Source organism: Salvelinus namaycush, chromosome 14, assembly GCF_016432855.1.
Source record: "Salvelinus namaycush isolate Seneca chromosome 14, SaNama_1.0, whole genome shotgun sequence".
Taxonomy (NCBI): Eukaryota; Metazoa; Chordata; class Actinopteri; order Salmoniformes; family Salmonidae; genus Salvelinus; species Salvelinus namaycush.
The window spans coordinates 24,212,100-24,236,806 of NC_052320.1; the positions used below are offsets into that span (position 1 = coordinate 24,212,100).

A 24,707-nucleotide genomic window follows, 5' to 3' on the forward strand; every position below is an offset into this window, starting at 1 on the left:
GTGCCAAAAGTTCATCCTGAGTCAAATTGACCAAGAGATATAAACATGTGCCCGTTATAGCGCCACCATGTGGTCCATCTGAATGTGCCCGCTTATGTTGAGTCTTCAGTGTTTGGAACTTTTGTACCAAGTTTTGTTACAATAAGAAAATCCATATCTGATTTATATGGATTTATGTTTCAGACCACGCCCACGTGAATGTTTATTGATCATGTCGTCATGTCGTTTGAGATGTTAGCCTGGAAAATATTGCGTTGCGAGACCTTGGTCTATAGATACTATATATCACGTTTTGTGCAGATCCGTCATTCGGTGCTAGAGGAATAGCATTTTTAATGTTTTTCACACAATTCTAAATGGCGAAAAATCCTTCATGGCAGACCTTATTGGTCCTATAGCAAATGTGTTCCTTGTGAGCAGAGGGACCTATGTACCGAATTTCATGACTCTAGGACACACAGCATGAGGGGCGTTCGCTTTCCAAGTTTGCATTTTCAATTGTTTGTTATAGCGCCACCATGTGGCCAATTGGCATCGCATGAGAGGGTGTGGCCCATGGTCCTTTACCATCATGCAAAATTCACGGGAATTAGATTTTTTTTAACTAAATTGACGGAACCAGTATAATAATAAATGCCAATAAATACAATAGAGTTTCATCAGCTTTGCTGTTGAACCCCCAACTAGCTGACATGAGCCACCTACGCTTCCCTACATGACAGCTTGTCGCTATCTATCTTGCCATCCAGAATCACAACACACGGCCTTCTTCCCCATTGAAGCTTGCGCATAGTTTTCGTGACGTCAGCTAACCTGTCTATATATTACTTAAATGAAAATAACAAAATAATGCATAAAAAAAGTCATAGTCACATAATTACATTTTGGGCGGACGGCTCCCCTAGTGGTCGCCTGGAACTAAAACAACAGCGGGAGCCAGCTCCACCACGCAGCTCCAACTGGAGGGTTTACACTAGATTCCCAACTGGAGGGATGTGACCCCGGAACAGGACGCCTTCGTAAAACAACACACCATTAAAATAAAACACAGAAGAAAGGAAAACTGGACCAGGAGGGGTAAGCTCAAATGTAAAATGTTTTGACGTCGGGTATTTCTCCTACGAGTTTGGGGGACGTTGTATTGTTAGAAATATTGCATTTACTCCGTTGAATACTTACAATCGGCTAGCGGTACCTGGATGGAATTGCACCCCCCATAGCATAGGAACTTCATTCACAAGGCTTTTGTCTCGAGCCTAGTGCTATTAGCATTATTTGGTGGCAAATGGAAGCTCTGTTGTTACAGACATATGTCAAGTTTGCACGTTAGTAAGTAGTGTGGGTTTCGTAATATATTTCCAATGCTTTCAGTCCAGGTTTGCATGAGGGGATTTGCAACGATCCACGACTTCGTCAGTTAATAGCAACCGACCAAGCTATACTGGGAGACAGGAAACGGCGTTGAGTGATTGCTGGCTAGCTCGCTAACAAGCTACAATGTTACACTTGGTATGCTGCAACAGTAACAACCAAGTAACTAATAGCTAGCTATAACCATTGTAGTGTTCGTTTTACACCCAATACCATGTGTACAAAACATTTACGTTATCCCTATCAGGAAAATGGAACTTAGGAGTTTTCTGTGATTTCCTCTAGACATTTCTTATAGCCAAAGATGATCTATTATATTGAGGAGATATATTCTATCGAATAAGCCTCACGTAACAAATTAGCAATTACATTTTTTGTTGACTCACTTCGTGGTCTATTTTTCGTGGACAGATTTTGGGCAGAGTAAACCCTCTCGCTTCGCCTCGTCTGTTGGAGCTTATTGTTTGAATGTTTCAACATTCCGGACGTAACGTTATCAGTGATATACGTCCTGATATCAAACAAGGGGTCTTGAATCGAACAAAAACTAGGGATGTGTTGGGTATGAGTTGTTATATTTGAAACATAATTAAAATAATAAGAGTGACTGACTTTAATGTTCAACCTATTTGTGTATATACAGTCAACCCTATTGTAATAAATGAAATTGTCCTTTTTCCACATTATTTTCAATAATATAATAGCCAACAGTAATAATGTTTTGTTGGGGCATTTAAAAAATAAAGCGCTCTACCTAGCTAGGCTACCTCTTCTACTTCCAAAACCTCATCACATTGACTTCTCTAGGCTATTTTAGTCTCTCTCCACACCCATGAGAGCATTGTGCTCAGCCTTGCAAGGTCTTATTTCCCCAACTGGCAGATGGCTGACAACACATTCAGCTGTGAAGCTGGCATATTGCCTGCAGTGGAGCATTGACGAGTGGTGTAGGGAGTGGGTGTTAGGGCAGGCTACGGACAGGGGCTTGAGATTCTCCTGGAAATGTGTGAACTTGGTTGAACCGTATGGCTCTCTTAGTCTGCACATTCCCCTGTGTGTCTGGGGTTTGGAACCAGATTAGGACCCTTGCCCTACCCTCCCTCTCGACCCTACCCCCCCCTCTCCTCATTATGCCAGGGCAGGTGCTGTTATCAAGTACGAGTAGGCTACTCCTACATACAACACCAAACCTAGTGTAAAATGGACAGTGGCCTCAGTCCACCACCATAAGGTGTTGGACTTGCTGAAAGTACTGAACTAGGAGGATGATGCTTCGACCTAGTAGACTGTATGCAGCAGATGCCTTTTCAGTGTAACTGGGTGGTTGGTTCAAATTGTCCTGTTGCTGTCATTTCCCCCTAAAATGTCTTCTCTAATACTGGTAGTATCAGCCCAGATCTTACCATGGCAGTAATAGTCTATGCCATTCCTTTTGTAGAGCTGGCACTGATTTGCAGAAATTATTTTATTATTTATCTATATCATTGTTTAATAGGTGCCAGACATCTTTGGCTCTTTCAGATCTCACAGCCTTGTCCCAGTGGGACCAGATTACTGCTGCCACTTCTGTCTCAATTCCTTAGAGGTTGTTTAGAGCAAGAGGACAAAGCTTTGCATTGTATTTCGTAATGCAGTAGTCCTACTTCGTCTCTGAAATTCTTTATTTGATGAAGACCAACTTGTGTGTATGCAGTATGTACTGACGTATGTGTAACTGGTAGATGCACAGACACTACATGTTGATGTTTTTACATGTATGGAAATTGTAAAGTATTTTGTCTGTGATTTATTTTTCGTTATGTGTCAGACCTCAGTAAGACTAGCTGTCGCCATTGGCGTCTGCTAATGGGGATCCTAATAAATCAAATCAAAAAGCAATCATGGAAAAAGGGCGGGCAAATTTTTACTCAGGTTAATTGACACAGTCACATTAATTAGTCAAGTTGACACACAATATTTCTAGTTTGCTGCTGTTTGTAGGCCCTTCCACTTAGCTTATCAACACAGACTTAGTCATAATGATATAATTTTGTAGAATTATATGAATTTATGCCTCACATGGTGATAACAAGACATGACCTACTTATCAGTCATATTTTCACAATCCAGTTCATCACCATTGTCTTCAAATACTGTGGCCATTGTTGTTGGACTGCAAATGTGAAGAGGTAGCCTAGCCAGTAGTCACAAAAGCAGCCTGCTGCAGATATACAGTAGCCTAGATCAGGGATGGGCAATTGGTGGCTCATGGGCCACATGCGGCCCCCCTTTTGTAGGCCGCAGACCAATTTCACCAAACAAATAAACAATAGGTATATCTTTTTTTGCGTGGAACTCAGTCGGGGTCTCAACTTACTGTTGAGAGTTAGAATACACAAGGTGCTATTTTGAAATTTGGTTGTGCATCAGCAGTCACTCAATCAGCATTTTTTTTTTTAGATTGGTAAGTTAGTCTAGGGGCCAACTATCTAAACTAGTAGCATGGTCGAGTTATCGACCGGGGTGGGGCCCACTGATCATTGGTTACTATATTAAGAACAGCACATTTTTCTCTCCACACCATGACAAAATGAGTAGAATTGCATGAAATTTGTAAGTCGCTCTGGATAAGAGCGTCTGCTAAATGACTTAAATGTAAAATGTAAATGAAATGAGTTATAAAATTGCTAAATCTTCTCTGCCCCATAGCAAAATGTGTACAATTGCAGCAAACTTGCTTTAAAACTGTCACATTTTCTCTATGCCACATGACAAAATGTGCAGAATTGCATGAAATTTACTTTAAAACGTATAATGTTCCTCTTTGCTGTCACGAGGGTGGCCGCCCGAAAATATTTGCTGGGGATGTGGGTACGCAGGTGGGGATGTGGGTACGCAGACCCACGCCACTGCGGCCCCTCATGAAGAGTTAAGTTTTTTTTTTTTTACCCCACCCCCATCAAAGTTGCCCATCCCTGGCCTAGATGGAGCCCTCCACAGCCTGGCCTACATCGTATGACCCTCTCCAGTTGAGGTCGTTTTTCAAAACAAGCCTGCATTTTATGAAAGCAATTTCCTTGATGTGCTACATAGGGCTTGTTTTCACAACCATAGAAGGAATTGTTACAACAAGCAGGGGTTGGTGATCAAGTGCTGATTTTAAGAGAACATTTTCATGAGAAGTTGTCTGATCAATTGGAATTGACCTGCAGCTCTGTTCAATTCCCAAATGGAAGAGAGGCCCGTAGGGCCTAGGCCCTATGTGAATGTGTTACTGGTCCATGCCTGGACCTGCTCGGCCGCAGAGAACGGCCTAGTTGTTGGCAATCAAGCTGCCAGTGTGCATACAGGGCTTTGGTTTCTGACACATTGCTTATGAGATGGACTTAGGCCTAAGATAACTCAGAGAATGCAAGCTAAGCCATTTCTGCCCATCAACCCTGCCTACAACATGATTTGGTTTATTGAATGAGTCCGAACTTCACTCAATGCCAATTCCCAAGTCAAATTCTATCGCTCCTATTTGGCTTCTTTCCCAGGCCCACTGTACAAGCATACTATTTCTGAACAATCAGACATTGTGAGTGACTTTAATAACAGGTTAAATGGACAGACATGATGTGTGGAAAGGGCTCCTATTTGTCATCATTGGGTTGGTGCACCGTGGCCTTCCTGTGGCCTTCCTGACCCCGTCACATGCGAAGGCCTATCGTATTGCACACTAATCCCTGGCTGTGGTCCCTTCCCTGGCTGTGGTTCCTGGCAGCTAAGGGTTGAGTGTAAGGGGAGTAGGCAGTGTCAGAAAGCTCCTGAGTAGCTGTGTTCTTGTCTCTCACACAAACTCAGTCACGTATGCATGCAGAAGATGCTTGATGGATAATCGCAAATGGATCTTGAAGCAATTCCTCTGTTTATGACGCATTTAGGCTGCTCTAGACAGTCCAGACTTCAGATGGCACTGGTTGTGTCCCAAATGCCACCCTATTCCCTACATAGTGCACTATGTAGGGAATAAGGTGTCATTTGAGACGCAATTACTGTTATTGTTGTTAGGATGCCTGATATTAAGCTGAGATTTAACAGCGCTGCCCAGTAAGTCTCAGACAGCTAGCCTCCTGGAGTGCCTGCCTGCTCCGTGCTGCAAAACATGGCAACACTGACAAGAGCCCAAACAGAGACTGAGACAAGGATTAGTTTGGGCCTAAAGCAGCGTTTGATTGTGTCTGGCTGGGTTATTAACCCCGTTGCTCTGAGCACCCCTTGTGGATCAGTCTTCATTTACCACAGAATTAGCCTGTCCATTAAAGGGATGCTTCGGGATTTTCGAAATGAGGCCCTTTATCTACTTCCCCCAGAGTCAGATGAACAGTCTATGGGTATCTGCTAGCAGAGATTTTCCTGTTGTTTTCTTAATGTTTGTGGTAAAAGCAAAGAAGAATCCCATTTAAAACAGGACCATTGTTAGCTCATTTCAATGAAAACCAACTGCATATTTTAATAATATACTGAACAACAATATATACACAACATGTAAAGTGTTGGTCCCATGTTTCATCAACTGAAATAAAAGTTCCCTGAAATTTCCCATATGATTTTGTGCACAAATTTGTTTACATCCCTGTTAGTGAACATTTCTCCTTTGCCAAGATAATCCACCCACCTGACGCATGTAGCACATCAATAAGCTTATTTAAACAGCATGATCATTACACAGGTGCACCTTGAGCTGGGGACAAAAGGCCACTCTAAAATGTGCAGTTTTGTCACAACACAATGCCACCGATGTGTCAAGTTTTGAGGGAGCGTGCAATTGGTATGCTGACTGCAGGAATGTCCACCAGAGCTGTTGCCAGATAATTGAATGTTAATTTCTCTACCGTAAGCTGCCTCCATTGTCATTTTAGATCATTTGTCAGTACGTCCAACCTGCCTCACAACCGCAGACCACATGTAACAATGCCAGCCCAAGACCTCCACATCCGGCTTCTTCACCAGCGGGATTGTCAGAGACCAGCCACCAGGACAGCTGATGAAACTGTGGGTTTGCACAACCAAAGAATCTCTGCAAAAACAGTCAGAAACCGTCTCAGGGAAGCTCATCTGCGTGCTCGTTGTCCTCACCAGGGTCTTGACCTGACTGCAGTTAGGAGTCGCAACTGACTTCAGTGGGCAAATGCTGACCTTCGATGGCCACTGGCAGGCTGGAGAAGTGTGCTCTTCCTGGGTTAATCCCGGTTTCAACTGTACCGGGTAGATAGCAGACAGAGTGTATAGTGTCGTGTGGGCAAGCGGTTTGCTATTGTCAACGTTGTGAACAGAGTGCCCCATGGTGGGGTTATGGTATGGGCCGGCATAAGCTACGGACAACGAACGCAATTACATTTCATCGATGGCAATTTGAAGGCGTAGAGATATCATGACGAGATCCTGAGGCCCGTTGTCATCCGCCGCCATCGCCTCATGTTTCATCATGATAATGCATGGCCTCATGTTGCAAGGATCTGTACACAATTCTAGAAAATGGCCCAGTTCTTCCATGGCCTGCGTACTCACCATACATGTCACCCATTGAGCATGTTTGGGATGCTCTAGATTAGCGTGTTCCAGTTTCCGACAATAACCAGCAACTTTGCACAGCCTTTGAAGAGGAGTGGGACAACATTCCACAGGCCACAATCAACAGCCAGATCAACTCAATGCTAAGGAGATTGTCGCACTACATGAGACAAATGGTGGTCACACCAGGCACTGACTGGTTTTCTGATCCACGCCCTTACCTGTTCTGTGACCAACAGATGCGTATCTGTATTCCCAGTCATGTGAAATCCATAGATTAGGGCCTAATGAATTCATTTAAATGTTCTCTTTTCCATATGTTCAGTGTAGTTACATGTAATGAATGTTTGTTTTATACCTCGTTTTGTGCCTGCCAGTTTGCTGTAGGCTACACCGCTAGCAGCTTGCTAGCTAGCTAAAAACAGCAAAAGAGCTTGCCTTTTAGCTTCCCACATCTCCCCAATGTGCAATGATCAGATTTATAATTAAATGTACCCTGGCCAATATTCTTTACTTGCCAGTGTAACCTACAACTTTATCCCAGTTTAATATGCCGAATGTCATGGTCACGGAGAAAAAGGAGAAAAAGCATATATCTCGCAGCTGCTTTTACCAATAGCCTTCACTAGTTATTACTTTTAAACAAAATGCATTTTGGGGGGGATTCTAATAAGGCTACAATGTTTGGTTTATTGTTTGGACAGTTGCTGAGATTATATTTGCTTATCAATGCAATGGGGCGTCAGCGTAGCCTAGTGGTTAGAGCGTTGGACTATTAACCAAAAGGTTGCAAGATCAAATCCCTGAGCTGACCAGGTAAAAATCTGTCGTTCTGCCTCTGAACAAGGCAGTTAACCCACTGTTCCTAGGCCGTCATTGAAAATAATGGGCTGCAGTGGAGAGGGTCAAAAGCTTCAAGTTCCTCAGCGTGCACATCACTGACTTCCTGAAATGCTCCTTTCACACAGACAGCGTGGTGAAGAAGGTGCGACAGTGCCTTTTCAACCTCAGAGTCTGAAAAAAATTGGTTTGTCCCCCAAAACCCTCACAAGCTTCTACAGATGCACCATTGAGAGAATCCTGTCAGTCTATCACGGCAACTGCACTGCCCGCAACCGCAGGGCTCTCCAGAGGGTGGTGCGGTCAGCCCACTCTCTGCCCTCCAGGACATCTACAGCGCCCAGTGTCACAGGAAGGCCAAGAAGATCATCAAGTACCTCAGCCACCCGAGCCACGGCCTGTTCATCCTGCTACCATCTAGAAGTCAGTGACAGTACAGGTTTTACTTTACCTTTATTTAACTAGGCAAGTCAGTTAAGAACAAATTCTTATTTTCAATGACATCCTAGGAACAGTGGGTTAACTGCCTTGTTCAGGGGCAGAACGACAGATTTTTACCTGGTCAGCTCATGGATTCGATCTTGCAACCTTTCGGTTACTAGTCCAATGCTCTAACCACTAGGCTACCTGCCGCCCGCTACAATGAATATGCATCAAAGCTGGGACCAAGAGACTGAGAAGCAGCTTTTATCTCCAGGCCGTCAGACTTAAAAAGTCACCACTAACCGACCTCCGCCCAGTACCTTGCCCTGAACCTTAGTCACTGTTCTATCCGGCTACCACCCGGTTCTCTACCCTGCACCTTAGACTACTGCCCTATGTATACATAGTCATTGAACACTGGTCAATAATAATGTTTTACATACTATTTCACCCACTTTATATGTATACTGAACAAAAAATATAAATGCAACATGTAAAGTGTTGGTTTCATGAGCCAAAAAAACAGATCCCCAACATTTTCCATACACAGAGAAAGCTTATTTCCCCCCCCAAAAAATGGCACAAATTTGTTTACATCCCTGTTAGTGAGCATTTCTACTTTGCTACGATAATCCATCCGCCTGACAGGTGTGGCATATCAAGCTGAGGAGTATTTCTGTGTGTAATAAAGACCCTGCCCAGTCATGTGAAATCCATAGATTAGGGCCTAATTTATTTATTTAAATTGACTGATTTCCTTGTATTATCTAACACGTTTTTTGAAATTGTTGCATTTATATTTTTGTTCAATGTATATACTGTATTCTATTCATGGCTCATCCTATATAACTTATTTATTTTTCTGAATTATGTATGTGTTGTTTTTTTGCTAGGTATTACTGCACTGTTGGAGCTACTGTACCGGTATATAACATCTGCGTATGCGACCAATAAACTTTGATTTGATTTGACATATTGCTGTCTGTGTTTTTATCATGCATTGCGCGTCATCGGCTGTTAGGCCTCTGCCTTCCCAGAGTCCTGGCTGACCCATTTGTGGGGAGGGGGGACAAGGGAGGGACATTTGATCAAACGTGTCACCACTAAGGCTCTGAGCTACCATCCCAACCCCATTTTCCCCAAACGTGTACGTCTTTAATGTGCTTCTCACTTTGAGTTCTGTAAAAAGCAGGCTCTCTGTCTATCCATCTCTCTCTGTCAATATGAATAGCTTCTATTGACACCTTTTGTTTACGTTTATGTTGCACTGCATCATAGATATTTTGGGTTTTAAGTGTGTAGGTAGCCTAGTGGTTAGAGCGTTGGGCCAGTAACCGAAAGGTTGCTAGATCGAATCCCCGAGCTGACAATGTAAAAATCTGTCATTCTGCCCCTGAACAAGGCAGTTAACCCACTGCCTAGTTAAATAAAAAATAATGTAGGCCTTTTGCTTGCTTGCAGCATGCAGCTAAGAGAGTATAAAATCCACCCACCATGTAGAAATTATCCACATACAACTAAGGTCAGGTGACCAATGTTTTTTTGCCAATGTCTGTCTGTCCCCCTCAATGACACCCCAGCTAACGGCAGCCACAGCATCCTTCTAAAAAAGGGGGCTGATCCAGCTTTTCGATTAAATCAAACAGCCTGTCAACGTGTTAGCAGCCCTTTGTATAGGAAGAGGCCCAACAAATGTGAAAGAAACCCTATCAGACTCAGTGTCTCCCATAGGATTCTCCTGTGATACCCAGCCCCGGGGAATTTATTTGTAAAGGATTAATCTTCCTCTTCTTGGTTATCCCACTTTTTACTTTCCTTTTCAGTATTCTACTTCGTAGAAAACAGCTTTAGGCTTTTTTGGGAAAATATGGAAATATTTATTGGTGCACCACGAGAAAAATATCAAATTCGACAACAACAAATCTTGTAATCGGCAGCAGCCTGTCACAAAGGAACCTATCCCCCTTGTCATTTGCATTAGCAATGGAAGGGCTTTTTATCGCCTCTGTTCCCTTCCCATCTCTCCGCAGATTGACTGTGAAAATAGGTCATTAGTAACAGAGGGAGAGATGGAGGGAGCAAGCAGAGGCGAGAAAGGGAGCTCTGTGAAAACTCCCATGCAATATTAATGAGAGCTGTTTCTACTGTGACGTACCAACCTGCACTGACTTAGGGTTCCATTTAGGATGCATCCTATTCCCTACATAGTGCACTATGTAGGGCATAGAGTGTCAGTTGGGATTCAGCGTTAGCCCAGGATAGGCCTTGACTTTCAGCATCATCATTGACCCGCTCTCAGTGGTTTTAAATAGGGGGGTCGGCATAACATCAGACCACCTGCCCATCTCCTTGAATGAACTACTCCTTGTAGTTTGCAGCTTTCTAAGAAAACACTATTAAATGAGTTTACATTACTCTATTTATACTTGGGATATTGCTTTTCAACAGGAAAGTAAAAACAATAGCTGGAGGATGCCTTTCACTTTCTAAAAATGTACTTTGTGTCTCAGAGCTACAGGAGCAGGGGGGATGAACCGTGAGGAGGCCCCAGGGAAGTCTCCTGAAGAGATGTACGTCCAGCAAAAGGTGCGGGTCCTGCTCATGCTGAAGAAGATGGGATCAAATGTACGTATACCCATATATTGTATTAGTAGCATAGATATTTGGTGCATTATCAATTTCAAAGCTCTTGTGGTTATAAATAATTGATTCATTTTTATGTGCGGCGTCACTACAGCCTGGGGTTCAATCTCAGGCTGTGTCATTACCGGCCGTGACCAGGAGTCCCATAGAGCGACATACAATTGGCCCAGCGTCATCCGGGTTAGGGGAGGGTTTGGCCGGGGGAACTTTACTTGGCTCATCACGCTCTAGCGACTCCTTGTGGCGGGCCGGGCGCCTGCAGGATGACTTTGGTCGTCAGTTGAACGGTGTTTCCTCCGACACATTGGTGCAGCTGGCTTCCGGGTTAAGCGAGCGGGTGTAAAGAAGCGCGGTTAGGCGTGTCATGTTTCGGAGGATGCATGACTCTACCTTTTCCTCTCCCGAGCCTGTTGGGGAATTGCAGCAATGAGACAAGATTGGGGAGAAAAGGGGGGTAAAAAATTACTAATAAAAAAAAATGTAATGCGTTATTAATGAATTGTTTCTCAGCTGACGCCGAGTGAGGAGGCGTTTCTACGGAATTACGCAGGTGTGGTCAACGCTCAGATGAGCCAGCTACCACAGCACAACATAGACCAGGGTAAGAGCCACACCCATACACACAGCAGATAGAAAAGCATTATGTAGAACAGATTTTATTGTCTGTCATGTGGAACTGGAATTTCTGTTTGGTTACATTTTTATCTGCAATGTTGTAAACGTTTAACCTTAGTGAACACACCCGTGTCCTCTGGTCTACCAACCTTGATGGATTACTCACCAGACCAACAGGCTGTCTGGGTGGAGCTGTCAGTGACTCAGAGGTGTCATTATTCCCTGCCAAGCACACATTTGGGGAAATTGTTTGTAGACACTTAATTGGTGGAATAAAGTAATATCCACTGTACATGAGTCGCTCAGCAAGGCGCAAGACGTTATGGAGCCTCTCTCGCTCTTGCCGGTACACACATCAACACAAGAGGGCGCCAAGTCAATAGAAATAAGAACTTGGTTGGTTGATGGATGTCACTGACTGCTGGTGCCTGTACTACAAGGAGCAAACAAATGCATTGATGAGGTCCTCTTGATTTGACCAGACTTATCAGTTGCCTTCCAGGCTGAATCTCAAAACGGGCTGTGACTGGAGCCTTGAAAGCCCTGCTGTCCTTCTTCCGTGACCCTGCTGGGTCTTGGGCCTAGTTTATCCACATATTTTATTATTGCCTCAGGCCAGCAGTGGCAACCAGAGAAAATTGCCTGTGACACTGTACCTGAAATAATAGAATCTTATCTCCCTCCCTCTGTCTGGGTGGTTGCTGTTTGCTGGAGAGTAGTGATCTTATGGACTGGACTATTGTGAAAGACAAGCTGGTTTATATGATCTATTGGGAAGCAGCATTGTACTAGACCAGTGGTATTCAAAGTCGAGGTCAACTGCAGTGGTGTTGCCAAAATTAAACAAATATATACACTGAGTGCACAAAACATTAGACACACCTGCTCTTTCAATGACATGAACTGACCAGATGAATCCAGGTGAAAGCTATGATACCTTATTGATGAAGAGGAGGAGATGGGTTAAATAAGTATTTTTAAGCCTTGAGATGTGGATTGTGTATTTGTGCCATTGAGGGTGAATGGGCAAGTCAAAAGATTTAGGTGCCAATGGGTAAGACAAAAGATTTAGGTGCGGGTTATGGTAGTAGGTGCCAGGTGCACCGGTTTGGGTGTGTCAAGAACTGCAACGCTGCTGGATTTTTTTATGCTCAACAGTTTCCTGTGTGTATCAAGAATGGTTCACCACCCAAAGGCCATCCAGCCAACTTGACACAACTGTGGGAAGCATTGGAGTCAACATGGGCCAACATCACTCAACATGAATATAAAAGCAACATGTAAAGTGTTGGTTTCATGAATTTTTTTTTGGAATAAATCCCAGAAATGTTAAATATGCAGAAAAAGCTTATTTCTCTCAACATTTGTACCCACATTTCTTTACATCCCTGTTAGTGAGTATTTCTCCTTTGCCAAGATAATCCATCCACCTGACAAGTGTGGCATATCAAGAAGCTGATTAAACAGCATGGTCATTACACAGGTGCACCTTGTGCTGGGGACAATAAAAGGCCACTCTAAAATGTGCAGTTTTGTCACACAACATAATGTTACAGATGTCTCAAGTTTTGAGGGAGCGCGCAATTGGCATGCTGACTGCAGGAATGTCCACCAGAGCTGTTGCCAGAGAATTGAATGTTATTTTCTCTACCATAAGCTGCCTCCATTGTCATTTTAAAAGAATTTGGCAGTACATCCAACCGGCCTCACAACCGCAGACCACGTGTAACCATTCCAGCCCAGGACCTTCACATCCGGCTTCTTCACCTGCAGGATCGTCTGTCTGTAATAAAGCCCTTTTAAGGGGAAAACTCATTCTGATTGGCTGGGCCTGGCTCCCCAGTGGGTGGGCCTGGCTGCCAAGTAGGTGGGCCTGTGCCTTCCAAGGCCCACCCATGGCTTTACCCCTGCCCAGTCATGTGAAATCCATAGGTTAGGGCCTACTTTATTTATTTCAACTGACTGTGCCTTTAAACAGCTTGGAAAATTCCAGAAAATGATGTCATGGCTTTAGAAGCTTCTGATAGGCTAATTGACATAATTTGAGTCAATTGGAGGTGTACCTGTGGATGTATTTCATAGCCTACCTTCAAACTCAGTGCCTCTGCTTGACAACATGGGAAAATCAAAAGAAATCAGCCAAGACCTCAGAAAAAGAAATTGTAGACCTCCACGTCTGGTTCATCCTTGGGAGAAATTTCCAAATGCCTGAAGGTACCACGTTCATCTGTACAAACAATAGTACGCAAGTATAAACACCATGGGACCACGCATCCGTCATACCACTCAGGAAGGAGACGCGTTCTGTCTCCTAGAGATGATGGTGCGAAAAGTGCAAATCAGTCCCAGAACAACAGCAAAGGACCTTGTGAAGATGCTGGAGGAAACAGGTACAAAAGTGTCTATATCCACAGTAAAAAGAGTCCTATATCGACATAACCTGAAAGGCTGTTCGGCAAGGAAGAAGCCACTGCTCCAAAACCACCATAAAAAGCTAAACTACGGTTTGCAACTGCACATGGGGACAAAGATTGTACTTTTGGGAGAAATGTCCTCTGGTCTGATGAAACAAAAATAGAACTGTTTGGCCATAATGACCATCGTTATGTTTGGAGGAAAAAGGGGGAGGCTTGCAAGCCGAAGAACACCATCCCAACTGTGAAGCACAGGGGTGGCAGTATCATGTTGTGGGGGTGCTTTGCTGCATGAGGGACTGGTGCACTTCACAAAATAGATGGCATCATGAGGATGGACAATTATGTGGATATATAGAAGAAACATCTCAAGACATCAGTCAGGAAGTTAAAGCTTGGTCGCAAATGGGTCTTCCAAATGGACATTGACCCCAAGCATACTTCCAAGGTTGTGGCAAAATGGCTTAAGGACAACAAAGTCAAGGTATTGGAGTGGCCATCATAAAGTCCAGACCTCAATCCTATAGAACATTTGTGGGAAGAACTGAAAAAGCGTGTGCGAGCAAGGAGGCCTACAAACCTGACTCAGTTACACCAGCTCTGTCAGGAGGAATGGGCCAAAATTCACCCAACTTATTGTGGGAAGCTTGTGGAAGTCTACTCGAAACGTTTGACTCAAGTTAAACAATTTAAAGGCAATGCTACCAAATACTAATTGAGTGTATGTAAACTTCTGACCCACTGGGAATGTGATGAAATAAATTCTTTATTTACATTCTTAAAATAAAGTGGTGATCCTAACTGACCTAAAACAGGGACTTTTTACTAGGATTAAATGTCAGGAATTGTGAAAAACTTGAGTTTAAATGTATTTGGCTAAGGTGTATGTAAACATCCGACTTCAAGTGTGTGTATGTATGTGTATATATATATATATATATATATATATATATATATATATAATATATGTGTGTGTGTGTATATATATATATATATAAATACATTTTTTTTAGATGGAGGACTCAATAGGCCTATGTATGGAGCCTTACTGTACAATATGTCCCTTTTTTGCCCTTGAATTTACAGCTTGCAGAGCTCAATCTGGAAGCCGTATTGTGTCCATAATGCGCGCCTCGTTCAGGGAAGAGCCGAGCCTCATCAATTATACACTAGCATGACTCGTCAAAGGTGCACACGAGATAAATATTTAGGCTAAGTCCCAAATGGCACCCTATTCCCTACATAGTGCACTACTTTTGACCAGGGCCCATAGTGTTCTGGTGAAAAATATTGCACTATATTGGGAATAGGACGCCATTTGGGATTCAGAGTTAGTCAATTGGCCGCGTGCCACCCACTCAGTATGATGAATTATTAGTCATTTAGGAGTTGTTTTAAGGACTGGGATTAGGAAGAGCGGCGATAAAAACTAAGAATAGTGGCTTAATCACTTTTACGAATATCCCCCAGAGCCCAAAGATCACACTAGATAAACGCTACAGTGCTACAAGGCTGCTTTCATGTGTGGTGGCTCCAATATATCATTTTAAGAAGGAAGTCCAGAGTTGTATGGACAAATGTAATTAAGCACCCAATCATTCCTCAAAGGAAAATCTTGTTGCTATCAATACCTAGGAGAGCCAGGGTAAGGAAACCAACATGTACTTTGGGTGAACTATTCCTTTAACTAGTAGATGGTTGCACTTTGTAAAATCTATTTTCCTCCAGCACTGCTGATGCTTTGTGAAGGTTCTGCTATGTCATAACTGTCCTACCAAGCTGTTGACCTACTTACCAATAGAGTACAATACAGAAACGGGCCTTATGTGACATCATCTCCAAGAGGGAGGTTGTTTCTGTCTGCCTCATCACCCAGTTATAGTTCAGGCCAAAGCCCCACTGGGACCCATTACTACATTGGTAGATAAGTAGCAGAGAATGTCCTCGTACATTAACAGTGTAGAGGTTTTGTACAGGTTAAGGAGGGATAGCTATATCATTTTTGGCAAAAGACAAAACGTATGACATAAAATATTTTTTCTTGGCATGCTTGGTTTGGTGGACGAGTGCCATTTTATATATATATACGGTACATCTTGTAGCTATCTTAATTTCATCCCACCTCATGTAGGCCTATATAGTTTCAGTACTTACTAGGTTACCATAAGAATGATGGATAATCCATTATCCTAGATTTTTCTGTACCACTGGGCTAATGTAAAACTGCATAGGACTACATACAACTAGATTACTTGTAGAGGTCAGGTGGACTTCATCCAAAGAGCCAAAGGTGTCTTACTGACTGCATAGTGAAACCGAATCCGTCTGCCCAGCTACTAAAAGCTGAAGCTGAAAAAGGATGAGGTCCTTGGTGCTGATCTGAAACCTGCTGACTCCAGGGGGTTTGGTATGAACTCTCAGGGGTGAGTCTAGGACTGTCCTGCAGTGACGGTGTCATATGTCAGTCATGGACTTATTGATCCAAAGAGAGCTCGGAAAGTAGAGTTAAACTCCAGAGGACATAATGGAGACCTTATGAGGCAAATTAGCATCAAAACATTTAGTGAATTATTAGCATTTAGTACTGTAGTTTGCTGTTGTAGGTACATCATATTGTGGGTTTGGTGATACAAAGGGGTATTGGTAGGAAAATGTTCCTCCTTGGTCCTTCTTTATAAAGAGATGCTCAAGCTTGACATAGCCTGTAGACAGCTTTATGTATAAAGTGAAGCTTTGTGTTCACCATGAAACACTTTTTCTGTTTGGATATTGTGTGATTTTATAGTGACGACTGGTCTTCATCTTACCACCCCAAGCAGTTGTATCATGAACAAGATGCACTATTCGGTTTCTATACAACTACAGATTCAGCATAGGGACTGTGAGATTGGTGTCGTGCAGTTCTGAAGTGTTTCTCCCAAAGACTGAAATGGTTCTGCTGCTGGCGTTAATGAGAACGGCATAAAGGAAAGCAAGTTTTGAACAGGCAACAGTGAACTGTTTGTGAATTGATGCCAGTGGCAGCAGAATAGGACACTGTCACAGAGTGAGGCCTCTGTTTACCTGATAGTCTATGCTCCCCCCCTTGCTCTTTCTCTCTCTGTCCCCTCATCCTTTGATGTGCATCAAAAAAGCTTGTATGTGAGAATTTTCTAGACAAGTGCACTGGAATGCATTTGCGAGTGTCTCGGGCATCGTAATGCTTTTCACTCTTTGTCATGCTCGGTTTGGAAATATTGCCTAAACACAGAGAGATCTTGATTAGAAATCATCACATTTATTTCAGAGCATGCACTGTCAGAGGTAAGAGGGAACTGGTGCATATGCTGTTAGTCATGTTTCTTTTAGCGACTGGGTCAATGAATTTGCATTTCAGGTGGTTTTAATTGGCAGATTAGCATATATGCAAAATAGGATGTTATGCTATTTTAATCAGGCCTGAGAGGAATGTTGCTCCTGATGCTGTGAATTTTTTCAGATGAAACTCTGAAACACTGATGATATTCTGTCTCAGAGCGGAAGCTGGTGGATGAAGACTGTGTGCTGTGTATATGTAGTTATTTTGTCCTGAGTCAAAGCTTTAAGGGCTAACTCATTAAATCAGGCCCAAGGGCTTAAAGGACCCTGCTGCTGGACACTCCCTTCATTTTGCATAATTATCTTGAATAAACATGACTGTTAACCTAGAAAGTAACCATAATTTGGAGTCAGATTCACGGTCATTTGATGCAAAAGGACAGGAAAGGAGCATTCTTATTAGATAGGTTTTCTTCCTAGCCCATCATTGAAAATAAGAATTTGTTCTTAACTGACTTGCCTAGTTAAATAAAGGTTTTAAAAAGGTAGTAAAACTACCTCTTCCGTTTCCATACTGTTTTCCCGTTTGGCTCTACTGAACGCAACCCATGCAGTCTTAATGAGCAGCTTAGTACGTTATTTTAGACCTTAGAGTTATAGTTCTTTACCCTGACTGTAGTCCATGGACCAGGATAAACAGTAATCCAGTAACCAATAGCAAGAATGCAATTCTTCATCTTGGTCTTCAGACCAATTTCTTGTATTTTTTTAGGAAGTGAGCTTTATGCAACATCTTTTTGTGTGGACGCATCGCACCTTTTTGCTGGTATTCAGACTTAAACATTGAGGATTTTCACATATTGTGAGCCACCACCAAATGACTACCCTTAATGATACAAAGGGAGTTTCCTCAATATTGCAATAAATCTAGTCTCCATCAAATCAAATGTATTTATAAAGCCCTTCTTACATCAGCTGATATCTCAAAGTGCTGTACAGAAACCCAGCCTAAAACCCCAAACAGCAAGCAATGCAGGTGTAGAAGCAAGCAGAAGTCTCCATCAAGTATGGTGAGCATTCTGACACAAAATAGCCAGCCTGGGGGAAGTAAATTACTGCAAGGAGTTGCCCCATTCAATATTGCAATAAATAACAACTCTACTCCATTATAAACTGGGTAGTTTGCATCTTGGATGCTGATTGGCTGGAAGCTGTGGTATATCAGACTTTATAAACTGGGTGGTTCGAGCCCTGAATGCTGATTAGCTGACAGCCGTGGTATATCATACCCGTATACCACGGGTATGACAAAATATTTATTTTTACTGCTCTAATTACGTTGGTAACCAGTTTATAATAGCAATAAGGCACCTCGGGGGTTTGTAGTATATGGCCAACATACCACGGCTAAGGGCTGTGTCCAGTCACTCCGCGCTGCATTATGCGTAAGAACAGCCCTTAGCCGTGGTATGTTGGCAATATACCATACCTCCTCGGGCCTTATTGCATGCGATGAGAAAATGGCTACCGTGGGTGTTGTGTATGACCTACTGACCACATGCAAGCCTCTATCTCAACGCCTCTTAACCCCACTGGAGTTTCTGCGGGGGATTCCATGTCTTTATCCTCTCGGCTTGCACAGATTGTTATCTCTGCACTAATAACACAGTCATGATTTGGTCAGCTTGTCTGCGACCTCATGTAACAAGGTGGTTTGGTGAACCACGCTTGCGTGATGAGTAACACTTGCTTGAGACCTGGAAACTCCTTCAGCTAATGCTTGAGCTTAGCGGGCTGACATGGGGTGTGCTTGTCCGGAGAGTGAAACGAGATTACGTTTCAGACACGTAGACCGCATATTAAAATGTTTCTCCTTTTAGAGCATGAGGATATTTGAACAAGTCATATGTGTAGATGAATAAATAGCTTTTTAATATTTTGTAAATATGAAGAAACCATGTAATTAGTCAATGTGTTAGTGAAGGCCTAAACAAATGGGTCTAATATCTATCTAAAAAGACGCAGTACGTCATGTAGAATATTTGTGTCACAAAGGCTATAGCATGTTGCAAATTTTTTGGCAAAGCTCTTCCGTCATACTTGTACAAAATGTCCGCTTCAAGAAGAGCGACCCAGAACTGTACACAGAGGTTTCTATGGCAAAGTGTTGCTCATTTTGTCTTTTCATTTGCAAGGAGGTAGTTATTTCTTTGCTTAGTGGGGACAGGACTGGTCGGTTTTGCTTTCGGCTCCTCACATGCCACACTCCTCACATGCTATATACATAAGGGCGGGAGGTAGCCTAGCGGTTATAGCGTTGGGCAAGTAACTGAAAGCTAGCTAGTTCGAAGAAGAAAAAAAAAACAATTTCCAATTCACACATGCTTATTAATACACACTTAAAATAGGACAAATATAGCACCAAATAAATACAGTCTGGTGGTGCACAGGAGACCTGGGTTTGAGCCCTGTCTGTCACTCTGACCAGCAAGACGTCAACTGAAACATTGCACCATCTCCCTTACAAAAACATTTCAGTTTAGAAACAGCAGTAGAAATGCAGTAACTGCAGTCGACTGTGGTATTTTGGACACAGTAATTGCAGCATACTGCACTCTAACTGCAATATGTTTCTTAAGAGCTCTGACTTCAATCGATATTACGTTTGTACATTTAGTTAAAAATTATGTTTTTATTTATTCTTGCTCTGGGCTGTAGTAACCTTTTGATGTGTGGCACGCTTTGTTTAGTCTCTGACAAATGTTGACGTATGTTGGGAGGGGAAGGAGGTCATAGCCTGCAGGTGCTTTCAGAACAGGCCTGTTTCCAAGGACGGACACAGTGGGGATGGTCATTTAGTAGCTAGCGTTGAACACCTGACACTGGGCAGATGCCATCTTATGAGAGAGAAAGTAGGGGGGAGAGAGACTGAGGGGACACTGGCCCTCCATTCGCTGATCATAACTCTACATTTAACTTTACATTTAGAAACATGTAATATCTTTATTATTTTGTTAGATAAATCAATGTAAGATGTATGTAAATATGTCAAATTAATTAGCCTACACCTTATCCAATCCTTTCCCATTCTTTCATAGTCTTCAGAGCAAGTACACTACATTACCAAAAGTATGTGGACACCTGCTTGTTGAACATCTCATTCCAAAATCATGGGCATTGATATGGAGTACGGAGGTTGGGCACTGATGTTGGGCGATTAGGCCTGGCTCGCAGTCGGTGTTCCAATTCATCCCAAAGGTGTTCGATGGGGTTGTGGTCAGGGCTCTATGCAGGCCAGTCACGTTCTTTCACATCAATCTCGACAAACCATTTCTGTATGGACCTCGCTTTGTGTATGGGGGCATTGTCATGCTGAAACAGGAAAGGCCTTTCCCCAAACTGTTGCCACAGAGTTGGAAGCGCAGAGTCGTCTAGAATGTCATTGTATGTTGTAGTGTTTAGATTTGACTTCACTGGAACTAAGGGGCCTAGCCCGAACCATGAAAAACAGCCCCAGACCATTATTCCTCCTCCACCAAACTTTACAGTTGGCACTATGCATCCCGGCAGGTAGCGTTCTCCTGGCATCTGCCAAACCCGGATTTGTCCATCGGACTGCCAGATGGTGAAGCGGGATTCTTCACTCGAGGCGGCGAGCTTTACACCACTCCAGCCGACGCTTGGCATTGCGCATGGTGATCTTAGATTTGTGTGCGTCTGCTCGGCCAAGGAAACCCATTACATGAAGCTCCCGACAAACAGTTCTTGTTCTGACGTTGCTTCCGTTCTATTCTATTCTATTACCAATATTTGTCTATGGCGATTGCATGGCTGTGTGCTCGATTTTATACACCTGTTAGCAACAGGTGTGGCTGAAATAGCCGAATCCACTAATTTGTGGACAGTGTTTACCCAAAAACATGACACAATCAATGAGTCTTTTCAATATTTCCCTTCACCTTTTCATTGTGCAGCTCCGTTGCCCTGCGCGTTTGTTCTTTGAGCTGTAGATCCACTCCGGTGTCCCCAAAAGTTTTCAAAAGCACCATTGCTTGTTAGTGCCCAGCCGTACTTTGGTGTCTCGTTGCTGCCTTGGTTAGACAACTCAAGTTTGCAAAGCCAGTGTGGCTCCAAACACCAAATCGATCACTTGCAAATAATAGGCATTCCCAGCAGTACAGTTTGCAGTGCTTCTCGGAGCCAAGGAGCCTGTGAGCCATTGACAGCGCTCGTAGTTGAAACTTTGAAAGTGGCGAGCGAACGAAGCACTTTCCCGCCTGTGACAGGCTTTGTGGCGTCGGGCGACCTCTCCTTACAATGTCTAACTTTTCTTGAAAAATTCGTCTTGAGAATGGCGTTATAATTATATCCTCGACCAAATCGATATCTTCTCCTCCTTCCGCCATTGTGGGTTGAAAAAACAGCTTAGTAGTACGCGAATTAATTCGTTTATCAAATTCAGTTTCCTAGATCTCCATAGGACCTGCCTCTCAATATTGGTAATCCAATCAAAAGACGTGCACGCACTACGCCTGCTAGCTGGCTCCTGTGTAACACTGGAGCCAGCCAGAAGGCGTACAATAGCCAACTCTAAAGCTGATTGGTTGACACTAAATTTTCATTTCCATTCACTATAAGCTACAAGCGCCCGCACTGTTGATTCTGAAGGCCTGAGGGCAGATTTTAGACCCCTGGCAACACATGATGGCTGAATATGATTGGATAAAAGATCTAACATAAAGACCAGCCCTCAATCTCAACCTGGGGCTGGAAGCAGTGCAACCAAGAGGAAAGCTATGAAATGAAGAGTATAACTCTTACTCTGGGGAATAATTTAATACATATTTGTGGGAAAATATATTAAAAAAATATATATATTCTGATGATGTTTAGGCCAGCAGAGAAGGCCTTGCAGGCCCTGACGGCCCACCACTGCTATATAGGCCTAGTGTATGAACAGTTAGCCACCATACACATTTGTATGTATTTATGACAGGGAAATCAGATTGCTCGGTTGCTGTTATTTACACGTATTAGAATATGATGAACAGATCTATTCCCCGGTGCTTATTTGGCAGATGAGGAGTGAGAACAGGCTGATCCGGGGGATCAGTGAGAGAGGAGGAGGGAGAACAGGCTGAGGCGGGGGATCAGTGAGAGAGGAGGAGGGAGAACAGGCTGAGGCGGGGGATCAGTGAGAGAGGAGGAGGGAGAACAGGCTGAGGCGGGGGATCAGTGAGAGAGGAGGAGGAGGGAGAACAGGCTGAGGCGGGGGATCAGTGAGAGAGGAGGAGGAGGGAGAACAGGCTGAGGCGGGGGATCAGTGAGAGAGGAGGAGGAGGGAGAATAGGCTGAGGCGGGGGATCAGTGAGAGAGGAGGAGGAGGGAGAACAGGCTGAGGCGGGGGATCAGTGAGAGAGGAGGAGGAGGGAGAACAGGCTGAGGCGGGGGATCAGTGAGAGAGGAGGAGGAGGGAGAACAGGCTGAGGCGGGGGATCAGTGAGAGAGGAGGAGGAGGGAGAACAGGCTGAGGCGGGGGATCAGTGAGAGAGGAGGAGGAGGGAGAACAGGCTGAGGCGGGGGATCAGTGAGAGAGGAGGAGGAGGGAGAACAGGCTGAGGCGGGGGATCAGTGAGAGAGGAGGAGGAGGGAGAACAGGCTGAGGCGGGGGATCAGTGAGAGAGGAGGAGGAGGGAGAACAGGCTGAGGCGGGGGATCAGTGAGAGAGGAGGAGGAGGGAGAACAGGCTGAGGCGGGGGATCAGTGAGAGAGGAGGAGAGAGAACAGGCTGAGGCGGGGGATCAGTGAGAGAGGAGGAGAGAGAACAGGCTGAGGCGGGGGATCAGTGAGAGAGGAGGAGAGAGAACAGGCTGAGGCGGGGGATCAGTGAGAGAGGAGGAGGAGGGAGAACAGGCTGAGGCGGGGGATCAGTGAGAGAGGAGGAGGAGGGAGAACAGGCTGAGGCGGGGGATCAGTGAGAGAGGAGGAGGAGGGAGAACAGGCTGAGGCGGGGGATCAGTGAGAGAGGAGGAGGAGGGAGAACAGGCTGAGGCGGGGGATCAGTGAGAGAGGAGGAGGAGGGAGAACAGGCTGAGGCGGGGGATCAGTGAGAGAGGAGGAGGAGGGAGAACAGGCTGAGGCGGGGGATCAGTGAGAGAGGAGGAGGGAGAACAGGCTGAGGCGGGGGATCAGTGAGAGAGGAGGAGGGAGAACAGGCTGAGGCGGGGGATCAGTGAGAGAGGAGGAGGAGAGAGAACAGGCTGAGGCGGGGGATCAGTGAGAGAGGAGGAGAGAGAACAGGCTGAGGCGGGGGATCAGTGAGAGAGGAGGAGGGAGAACAGGCTGAGGCGGGGGATCAGTGAGAGAGGAGGAGAGAGAACAGGCTGAGGCGGGGGATCAGTGAGAGAGGAGGAGGGAGAACAGGCTGAGGCGGGGGATCAGTGAGATAGGAGGAGGAGGGAGAACAGGCTGAGGCGGGGGATCAGTGAGTGAGAGAGGAGGAGGGAGAACAGGCTGAGGCGGGGGATCAGTGAGTGAGAGAGGAGGAGGGAGAACAGGCTGAGGCGGGGGATCAGTGAGAGAGGAGGAGGAGGGAGAACAGGCTGAGGCGGGGGATCAGTGAGAGAGGAGGAGGAGGGAGAACAGGCTGAGGCGGGGGATCAGTGAGAGAGGAGGAGGAGGGAGAACAGGCTGAGGCGGGGGATCAGTGAGAGAGGAGGAGGAGGGAGAACAGGCTGAGGCGGGGGATTAGTGAGAGAGGAGGAGGAGGGAGAACAGGCTGAGGCGGGGGATCAGTGAGAGAGGAGGAGGAGGGAGAACAGGCTGAGGCGGGGGATCAGTGAGAGAGGAGGAGGGAGAACAGGCTGAGACGGGGGATCAGTGAGAGAGGAGGAGAGAGAACAGGCTGAGGCGGGGGATCAGTGAGAGAGGAGGAGGGAGAACAGGCTGAGGCGGGGGATCAGTGAGAGAGGAGGAGAGAGAACAGGCTGAGGCGGGGGATCAGTGAGAGAGGAGGAGGGAGAACAGGCTGAGGCGGGGGATCAGTGAGAGAGGAGGAGAGAGAACAGGCTGAGGCGGGGGATCAGTGAGAGAGGAGGGAGGGAGGGAGGGAGCAGGATTGGAGCAAACATTAGCCAGCAGCTGTTTGCTCAGCCTGCCGGGCAGTGATGCAATCTGATTTGACTCGGTCGCTAGGCAACGGCTCCTAGGGCCTGACGTTTCTATCCTGTCGGCTAGCGCTTGTGTGACACTGCAAGGGAGTGTGTGTGTTGACTGTGCAGCAGGGTGCGGCCCACACATTATGACTGCGAAACAGAGGGCTCCTATAAAGCAGATCCCCCTCATGCTTCAGTTCATCAGTAGTCCAGTGGTGTATTCCACTCTAATGGCCGTCGGCCCTGTATCTCTGTCGGTTTATTCTGAGCCTTTCTGCTGGTCTGCCTGCTCGAGTCCTTGTGCTAGACACGTGCTCAGTCTGAGCTGCCCGTTACGCAAGAGCAAGCTCCCTTATGCAACCACAAGATCAGGGATTTTTCTGTATCAAAATGGGGCTTAGGTGATGGGCGTAGC

At 44.9% G+C, this 24,707-nt stretch overlaps 1 protein-coding gene across 1 annotated transcript in view; it reads left to right on the forward strand.

Moving 5' to 3' along the window:
* The first annotated feature begins 951 nt into the window (after positions 1-951).
* ctnnbip1 (catenin, beta interacting protein 1) overlaps positions 952-24,707 on the forward strand; it is a 29,077-nt gene continuing 5,321 nt past the window's right edge. Inside the window, exons 1-3 of the mRNA XM_039008260.1 lie at positions 952-1,077; positions 10,680-10,794; positions 11,323-11,413. Coding sequence (XP_038864188.1) covers positions 10,699-10,794; positions 11,323-11,413 — 187 coding nt within the window. The 5' untranslated portion in view covers positions 952-1,077; positions 10,680-10,698. The remainder of the gene's footprint in view (positions 1,078-10,679; positions 10,795-11,322; positions 11,414-24,707) is intronic.